We start from the raw sequence: 10,416 nt of genomic DNA, 5'->3' as shown, positions 1-10,416 counted from the left end.
TTGGTTTATGTTACATTATCTCTCACTAACTCTCTCTATTTTTCTCTCTTGTTTCTGAGGTGACTTTACAAAGAAAATACTGCTGCCATTTTCTCTCTGCTGGGGCCGAAAGCTTCACTTGTGAAAGTGGAAGGTTGTACATCTATTTATATTGTTATTGTTGGCTATTATTGTGTTTGTTTCTGAGCTGAGAAATAGTTGTAATCTGCTGTTGATATTCTCCTTGTAAAGCTGAAAGTTTGTTAGAGTCTTGAGATATTTATTTACTTCTTTATATTGTAAAGAAATAAAAGATCTAGGCCTATGAAAACAGAACCGACAACTCTATGAGTTATAATGGTCTGTTGAAGCTTTGTAAAAGGTCTTATTTATTTTCCTTGTAACTTATTTTATGTGACAGATAGTATGAGAATTTATCCAACAAGATACATATTTTCAATGCTATGCAATTTTTTGATAAATTTTGAATAATTTATTATACAAAAAATTAAAAATAGGCACGCATCTTGATTGTGTTTATATAGGTATGATATTATTTTTATAAATAATTACCTATATTGTATATTCATTTAAAATATTTTATAATTTTGTTTTTTAGAATTTTAAGTAATTTATATTTTTAAAATAATATTTAAATAATTTGTTGTACAAATTATTCAAAATAACAAGTATAAGTGTAACAAAATTATATCTTATTGAGATTATTTAGATTTTTTTTAAAAAAAAATATAAAATGTAAATAATTAAAGTGTGCACTATCATTTAAAAATAATAGACCGAAAACTTATTATATGCTTAAAATATGATAACGATGTACATTGTATTATATAGCGATATATATAATATCTTGTAGTAGTATTGAATACCAATTGTATTTTTTCATAAATATTTTATTTCACATACGTGTAGCGCGTGTTATTTTCACTAGTGAAATAAAAAGGTAGAATCTAAAATTTATCATCATCACAATGTAATGGTGCACTACGAAATAATATTTTATAGTGGAATCTTCTATTGGAGTTTGGATTTTCAGACGCACTCGTTAAGAGGAAGATGTGTCAACGACGATGTGTGTAACAAAACTAAAGTTGGAATTTTGAATTAATTAATAAGAATTACTAAGATGTATTATTGGTAATAATTATGTATCGGATGTTATATAATTTTTAAAAAGAAATTAAAAAATATAACGAATAAATAATGAAGTGCAAATTTAAAAAAATACTGACCATTAATAACAATGGCTAGAGAAAAAAAAAAAAACTAATTTAATGATTTAGTAATACAAAAGCTGACATCATAATGATGATTGCTGTACCGAACACGCTAAGCTAGTAGAGTGTTTCCACTAAAAAAGCAACACGTGTTCTTTCAAGCATTTCTGTCACGAGAGGGGAGAAGTAGGTCCACTCAAATCTTTATTTCTAATCTTTGTTTAAGCCATAATTATTATATATATTCCACGATTCGGCTTTCGGTTATGGATATGTGTTGTTACTTACTTCAGCCATAGTGCCATAGTGCTCCAGTGGGTCTTGCTTGCTTAATTCGAAAATGAGGAGGAACTCAGATGAGAATATTTCTAATGATTCAAACAAACACATACCATTTCTTAAGCTCATTGATTCTTCTCTTAGAATCACAGTCATTCCTCTCAGTATTGTAACGATATGGCTAACCGTGACAGACCACCAAGATAACACTCTTTACGGAAATCTTAAGTTCACCAATCTTACTGGTCTCAAGTAAGAGCTCCAGCTCTTTTATTTTTATTTTCTTCTACTACTTCTTCTAGTCGTTTTTGGAGTAAAGGGCTGAATTGTATCACAGGTACATGGTTTTTATCAGCTTCGTTTCAGCAGTGTATGCTGTTGTTGCTGCTGTGTCTTCATGGGTCAGATCCTTAGCTTCCAAAGCTTGGTTATTCTTTGTCTCTGACCAGGTTTGTATTTGCACTCTCAACATAGCTTCATCATTATTGTACCAAATATTGGTATGGTTAGTAAAGTTAGGTGACTATTATCACTATATTAATTGTTCCTGCAGAGATGGGTATAATGGGAAATATATTTTTTATATTTTTTTTCCCAATTATCATCTTACCACTACTCACCAAAGCAAATTTATTTTATTTAATTTTATTTTATTTTAAGTCACTTAAGCTTAATTTGTTCTTAACATGGGGTGCCATAACTTTCCCTTTACTTGTAAGTTTCTGTAACGCTCATAATAACAATATTTAATTTGATAAATAAATATATTACATATAATTATAAATATATAACCTTAGATTTAAAAGAATACCTTTGTTGATTCAAAGGGAAGAAGCGAAATAGCGGAAGCTTACCTTAATTTATACATAGTCATGATCTTAATCCATCTTGTAGAGATAATCTTTGTGGTAATTTTGGGTAATAATCTTTCAAGAAAACAAGACTTAGGGTTGTCTAATTTTCTCTCTCGACGGGGGAAGATGAGAATAGAAATTGACTCTTATTTCTTGGGGACCACTATCAATCTATAACCTCGGTTATTAATTTTAAGTATTTCTAATTTAGCCCCTCAATAAATTAGAAATATCGCTTAACCTGATAGCTAGGTTATTAATTTTAAGTATTTCTAATTGAGCCCCTCAATAAATTAGAAATATCGCTAAGGGTATTTACACATTTAGCTCATGACACTTTAATAACCAATGACCCACAATTACTAAAATGATCACTTTATTTTGGGTCAAACTTGAAATAGCAATACACTAATATACATATGAGCCCTTGACAATTTTAATCCAACATTACTTTATCATAGTTTGGCTAATTGGATGACCGTTTTTGCTGCTTCTATTTTGTATTGATTTCCAATATTATTGATTTGATATGTGCAGATTGCAGCATACCTAATGGTCACATCCGGGGCTGCTGTTCTCGAAATAGTATATCTATCTTACAACGGGGATAAAGAAGTGTCATGGAGTGAGGCCTGTAATTCATATGGAAGATTTTGCCATAGATTAAAGTTGGCCTTGGTTTTACATGCCATAGCTCTTTGCTGCTTCCTTGTTTTGGCTCTCATTTCCGCTTACAGGGCTTTTCGCATGTTTGAGCCCCCTTCTCTTCCTAATAAGGAAATGGAAGAACCAAGATCTTGAATGCTTATAAAGGGGTTTCTTTATCAGCTGTAACTTCAAGGTCTTTGTATTTTATTATCTTATTTCCCTTCCAAGTTAGTTTGTTCTGATGGGTTTACGATGTTAGAAACCGAATTAGTGGGCAATCATAAAATGATCTTTTTCGGTTAGCAAAGGCTGTACGTGAAGCTGCATTTAAGACGCAAAACCCCCATGAGTTATAAATTTCTTCCTTGCCTTGTATTTATTGAGCCCTATAAATATTAAATATATATAGACTGTTTAGTTAAATGCTTGTAACTATTCTTTTTTAGTATTAGTGTTTTATATAAGCACATTTTGATTTGGTCTTTTAAATCTCATAGAAAAATTATTTAAATACGGACAAACACCTAACTGAGTAATGAAGTTAGTTTAGTTTGATTACATATTTATTAAATATTTCAACTTTGATTTAAATAAATCTGCTTCTTTATTTGTTTTGGTGGGGTTGGTTTTAACATTTTCAATTTCCTCACCTACCAACTCGGCATGGTTGATAACAATAATATATAGTATAGCCTCACCTACTTGTCACTAGAAGCTTAATGATCACCAAAAGACAGCCCTTCATTTTGTTCTTCCTCTTCTCGTCATGGCACCTTGCCCAGGCTAAAATTGGAATAGTGAGACTGCAAGCTTATCCTTATAAACTTATAATTTTACTTCACCTTTAACCAGAAACAAAGAAAAAAATTTACGAATTTCTTTTAACAAAAATTATAATTTAAGAAAAAATATCAATTAGGATAATTATTTCAGAAAAATAACTGATAAAGATTAAATAAATGCAGAGACTGTAGAAATTGGGATTTCATTCAATTAGAAAGTCAAAAGTAAAGTAATAAAATTAAGAATGATTAGCATGTTTTTCCCTAAACTTCCAGCACTACCTGATTTTGCCCTCTAAAATATACCGCTTGTTAAAAGTTTTCTTTAAAATATAACAATTACATAATTATGTTCCTTTATTTTGAGTTCTGTTTATTTTACCGTTAAAAATTAGCATTTTTATCCCCTGAATTTTGACTAATACAATATTTTGCCCATATTTTTTTTAAAAAAATAATTTTAAAAATTATAATACTTTATTTTTCAAAAATAATTATAATATTCTATTAACTAGGTAATATAGTCGTTTTTCCCGCGGCTATTATAATATTTTTTTAGTATAATAATAAAAAAAATATCAATATAATAAACAATAAATTAAAAATTTATTCTAATATGTAATAATATTTAAATTGCTTGTTGTTGCCCTTAATTTTGCCCAAAATACGTGGACCAATGCGACTACGACACGTGGATCTGAAAAATATGACTGTGAGATGAATCAACTAAATCTTTTTGGATCAAGAGTATCAACAAGAAAATACCTCCCGAAGAAGATATGGGAGCTCCACATACTCCCGGAAGTCAGAGCCATGATAAGGCACCTCCGGGAGGTACTAGACTCTATTTAAACAGTCACCTCGCATTTAATGCCGCATGGGAGAAGACGTATTGAAACTGCCATAAGTAATAAGTCTGACGGCGAAACCCCTCTGCTGCAGCTATTACGCTATGATTAATAAGCCTAGTGACAGCTACTTTATGAGGAATCACATCAATTAAGAAGGGATAAAGGATTATATCCACCTAACCCCAAAGATACCTATGGTATAGGTCATGCATTTCCTATTTTGTATCTGCTAGGAATATGTGTGTTGGATATTATTTTACCAGGATCTTAGATCTATTCACAAGTATGTTGTTTAACACCCTAAATATTGTTAGAGATTTTATAACAATAGAAGAAAATCAAGACATTACAACACTATTGCAATATAATACAAGGATCAACAAAGAGATTAAATAAATGTTACAATACATAATATACAATATATAGATATTATATATATATATATACGAAAGGTAGAAGAGAAGATAGATTACACAATATTATATAACACATACATATATATAATATGAAGAAGAAAAAGAAGATCACTCACTCACAACCTTGAGTGTAGATTAGTGGGGATCACCATGGCTTGAACAAGGTATTACACCTTTGTCCAAAAGCTTATTTCCCCCTATCTCTAAGCACTAAGGGAACTCTCTAGGAAATAGCTTTGGGAATTATCAAGCCTTTTAGGGTTTTCTAGCAAAGTGCTTTCTTGATAGAAAACTTCATCTCAATGAGCACATTAGACTCCTTTATATAGTGTTTAGATGATCACTCTTAGGATTCAAAATACCACCTCATTCTCTCCCATAAATGAGTATTACATTTTGTAACAACTATATCATCATAATTTTGAAATCCTTAAACCAAATTGTGTAACAACCCTTTTATTACACTAATAATGTGTGATCAACACAAGAGTTACAAATGACAACAAATTGTAACTCCTCTCCAAGTTACTATGTAGGTTACAAAAGTGTAGGTTAAATTATAGGTTACACATTTATTTACCATACACTTAATATATATTATTCACATAATATTATATATTACCACATTTTAATCTACATATTATTATATTAAAAATAATATAACAAATATGAACTTTCTAAAACGATAAAATAAACACATATAAAGTTAAGAAAACCTTACATTGATGCAGCGAAATTAATGTCTCCTTCCACTCAGATCTCTAACCCTTGTATCCTTTCTGTCGTAGAGTATTATCAAGATGTGAGCCCGAATGTCCTTCTCTTTGAGTTTGATCCTTCACAGTCTTCCAATATATGATTGAGTTACCACTTGCTGTGTGTGGGCACTTACTCTATCACTAAGGTTCGAAATTTAGAAGAAGAAAAGAGAGAGAGGGGTTTCGGCCAAGGTATAGAAAAGGGAAGGCTCAGTTTTTCTGAAGAGAGAATTTTCTAAGAGAAAAGGTTATTATTGACTAAGCCATCACTTTCTATTTATAGGCAACTACTAGGTTTAGGTTAGGAATTATTTGGCATTAAAATAATAAAAATATCAATTTGAAAATCCACATAAAGTTGCCGGCCAAGGTGTATAGAATGGGCCCCACTTGATTTTGCAGTTTTCACAAATTTTATTTCTATTTTCTCAAAAACGCCAATTTTCCAATTCTAACCTTTTAAATGCCAAAACTAATTATTTAATAACTAAAATAGATTATTAAATAATATTGTCATTTAATTTTATTATTAACTAGACATATAAAGTCCATTAATAAATAAATAAACCTAGAATCTCTTTTCTTTACAATTTCGCCCCTGCTTAGTGAAAATTCACAAATTAGACATAGTCTAACTTTAGAATTATAATTGATTAATCACAAATCAATTATTGAGTCTTACAAGCAGTATGTTCTCAACTAGAATGGGGACCATGGATCTATATGCTGAGCTTCCAATAAGTGAACCGAATTTACTAAGTAAATTCCTACTTATTAATTCTTCGTTGAATCCACTCTTAGAACTTAGAATTGCACTCTCAGACTTATATAGAGCATATTATATGTTCCACGATATAGATATGCTATCTCATTTAACCATTGTTATAATCTTATTGTGATCAAAGATCCTCTATATAGATGATTTACATCGAGATGGGATAATTTTACCGTTCTCACCCCTCAATGTATTCTGCCCCTTAAAACACTTAGCTACCTGTAAATGGTGTTTAGTGATCTAAGAATTAGTCACTTAAATAAGAGCTCATCCATTTACTTCTATTTGCTAAGCTCGAAGGGAATCATCACTTGACTTCTATACACCAGTAGAAGCTATATATTCCATATTTATGTTCAGCACTCCCACTCAATCATACTATCATGTTCCCAAAATATACGTATCACCCTGACCCAAAAGTAGGCTTAATTAATAAATCAAAGAACATGAATAGTACTCCTGAGTTGAGCCTAAGCATATCAGGAATTAGATTCTTTTAATCTTAAGATCAACTACTGATATTGACTTGGAAAGATATAACGGTAAGTTTGTAATATCTTAACTAAGTTGCAATATCGGTCCAGTCCAATGTATACTCCATACATTCAAAACTAGTATACTTTACTAATGTCCTGGAAAGAACATAACACTTACTCCAAGTGTAAGTACACATCATCGCTGATTATCACATTAGTGTAAATCCAAAACACTGATGAAATAGGGACTTAGTCTTTTGATTCATATGATCACAATCACATTCCACTGTGTTGATGATACTGTAATTGTGAATAAACATATGATCTGGATTAAACTGATTTTGTGTGTAAATGTAATAAACATATTAAACAATTAGCATGTTAAATGTTGAAAATTATTTTACCAGGATCTTAGATCTACTCACAAGTATGTTGATTAACACCCTAAATATGAACTTTCTTAAACGATGAAATAAACACGTATAAAGTTTAGGAAACCTTACATTGGGTGCAGCGAAATTAAATGACTCCTTTCGTTCAGATCTTTAACCCTTGTATCCCTTCTATAACAGAGTATTATCAAGATCTGAACCTGGATCTCTTTCTCTGAATCTTTGATGTTGAAACTCCTTTGCTGATGATCTTTCTTCACGATCTTCCTCACTATGATTGAGGTGTTGCTTGCTGTGTGTGGGCACTACTCTAATCACTAAGGGGTTTCGAAATTATCAAGGAAGAAGAGAGAGAGAGGGTGGCGGCCAAGGTAGAGAGAGAAAGGCTCATGTTTTCTGAATCAGAAGTGTAATTTTCCTGAAGCCTTCACTACCTATTTATAGCATTCCACTAGGGTTAGGTTTGAATTATTTGGCATTGAAATAATGAAATATCAGTTTAAAATGCCTAAAAAAGTGGCCGGCCATGGCTTATTGGGTTTGGGCCTTACTTTTTGCAATTTTGCAATTTTAACACTTTTGTATATGATTTTCTCAAAAACGCCAATTTTCTAATTCAACCATTTAAATGCCAATTCTAATTATTTAATAACTATAAATAATTATTAAATAATATTGTCATTTATCATATTTATTAATTGAACCATACAAAGTATCATAATTAACAAATGTGCCCCTAATAACTCTTTCTTTACAAGTTCGCCCTTACTTAGTGAAAATTTCACAAATAGACATAGTCTAATTTGAGAATTATAATTGATTAACCAAAACCAATTACATGAGTCTTACAAACAATATTATCTCAACTAGTGCGGGGACCATGAGTCTATATAACCGAGCTTCCAATAAGTAGATCAAGAATTTAGCACTAAAATTCACTAACTTATTAATTCTTCGTTGAATCCAAGCATAGAACTTAGAATTGCACTCTCAGTATATAGAGTGCTCTATATGTTCCACCATATAGACGCATCATTAGTTATCCATTGTTATAATCCTAATGTGATCAATGATCCTCTATATGAATGATCTACACTGTAAAGGGATTAGATTACCGTAACACCCTACTATGTATTTTATCCTTAAAAAACTTGACCCCGTATAAATGATATTTCAGCTTATGTGAAACGAGTACTCCACCATTTATGTTTATGCTAGCGCTCCCACTCAATTGCACTACCGTGTTCCCAAAATGTACGTATCACCCTGACCTAAAAGTAGGCTTAACTAACAAATCAAAGAACACGAATAGCCTTTCAAGGTTGAGCCTAATCATAACAGGATTTAGAACATTTGATCTAGAATCAACTTGGCGATATTGACTTGAATAGATTTTACGGTAAGTTTAATTAAATCTAAATCAAAGTTTAATATTGGTCCCTTCCGATGCGTACTCCATGCATCCAACCTGAACTTTACTTTAACCAATGTTCTGGAAAGAACATAGCATTTCTCCAAATGCAAGTGAACTCTTGTTGTAGATTATCATATCAGTAAAACCCTGTGTCTGATAAATCTAGGAAACTTTATTCACATAGTCATGTTTACTTTCCAAAGTGATGACGACACAATAAACAGGATCAAGTATGTGAAAAGGGTTTAAGATGAATTTATAAATCAAATAGACAAGCAATTGATAAAGTGAACCAAAACATACACAAATGAATGAAAAATACTTCTGTTTCTTTATTGATGTTTAATAAAATAGATTACATTGAAATAGAGTTTTATTTAGGGCACAAAACCCAACATTAAATTCGTGCAAACATAAATCACTTCAAATTTCTTATATTGATAACTAATCAGATTGTAAAGAGTTTTATTTAGGGCATAAAACCCAACAAACTCCCACTTGCACTAATATAAAATAAAGTGTGCAAATAAGTCAATTTGATGTCTTGATCTTCAGATCAAGTGTAGTATATTTGAATCCACCCAAACTTCTGGAAACTAGTTCATATATACATTTATGAAACATCCTTTACTATATGGTTTACTCATCAAGGGATACTGAAATCCTTACTGTTTAAAAGTACATCTGAATAAACAGAAGACATATCTCTCATATTTTAAAATATGGAATTGAGATAATACAATGTAGACTTTTCTTCAGTAATGGTATTTTTGAATTTACAAAGTTATAATTCTTCTCTGGTAGAGCTTGAATTATTATAGAATAACTCCTCCACCCCCAAAGTAAGCACCATCTCATAATTTCGAATGAGTTGGTGAGATACAAGGATAACTGATACACAGTTCCTTAATATCTAACATATAGATCACATTCATAAATCTTTCTTGAATATCTTCTAATGTTTCTTATTTGTTTACATCTCAGATATCTCCCACTCAATAGCAGATGTCTGGTTAAATAATACTTTTAACCTCTTTATTGTTTGGAGAGTTATCTTGTTGTGACTTTTGTATTAGTCTGAAACTTTAAGTTAAGACTAAGTCATCAACATAGCAGACTAGTATTTGAAGTGAAAAATACATGCCAGAGATTAAGTAATCAAAATTAAGATACCATAAAATTTTATGAGGATTAAGAATTCTTGGTTCAAGTCATTCGAATAGACTGAACTAGAGTTCTTTATCTTATTCTCATAATTCTGATAAGTTATACCTATCCATGTGAATGGTTAGATTTGCTTTTCAGTAGTGTTCTTAAGTACCTATCACAAGTGTCAACCTAATGAAGATGGGTATAGAATTTTTAAAATTCTCCCACTCAATTAAGGTAGTGTGAAACTTTATCAAAGAACTTTTATAGGTATCAAATTTTTACTACAACAGTAAAACTAAATTGGAACATACAATCAAGATCAAGGATTTATATTGATAATAGCTAAGTCATTATATTACTACCATGTTTAAAGAAAATATGTGTTACATAGGGTAATGTGGAATA

General features: G+C 30.7%; 1 protein-coding gene across 1 annotated transcript; it reads left to right on the top strand.

Moving 5' to 3' along the window:
- Positions 1-1,458: 1,458 nt before the first annotated feature.
- Positions 1,459-3,418, top strand: LOC115695795 (CASP-like protein 2D1). The gene is made up of 3 exons (XM_030622880.2): positions 1,459-1,745; positions 1,831-1,942; positions 2,885-3,418. Exons 1-3 carry the CDS (start codon positions 1,555-1,557, stop codon positions 3,146-3,148), a joined length of 567 nt encoding a protein of 188 aa, XP_030478740.1. The 5' UTR covers positions 1,459-1,554; the 3' UTR covers positions 3,149-3,418.
- The last annotated feature ends 6,998 nt before the right edge of the window (positions 3,419-10,416 follow it).

The sequence above is a fragment of the Cannabis sativa genome, chromosome 6, assembly GCF_029168945.1.
Source record: "Cannabis sativa cultivar Pink pepper isolate KNU-18-1 chromosome 6, ASM2916894v1, whole genome shotgun sequence".
Classification (NCBI taxonomy): domain Eukaryota; kingdom Viridiplantae; phylum Streptophyta; class Magnoliopsida; order Rosales; family Cannabaceae; genus Cannabis; species Cannabis sativa.
This window is presented reverse-complemented; position numbering and strand designations above follow the sequence as displayed.

Coding starts and splice junctions, on each gene's coding strand:
- LOC115695795 (XM_030622880.2), top strand. CDS start 1,555: ATGAGGAGGAACTCAGATGAGAATATTTCTAATGATTCAAACAAACAC. Junction 1,746..1,830: donor ACCAATCTTACTGGTCTCAA/GTAAGAGCTCCA, acceptor ATTGTATCACAG/GTACATGGTTTTTATCAGCT. Junction 1,943..2,884: donor TATTCTTTGTCTCTGACCAG/GTTTGTATTTGC, acceptor TGATATGTGCAG/ATTGCAGCATACCTAATGGT.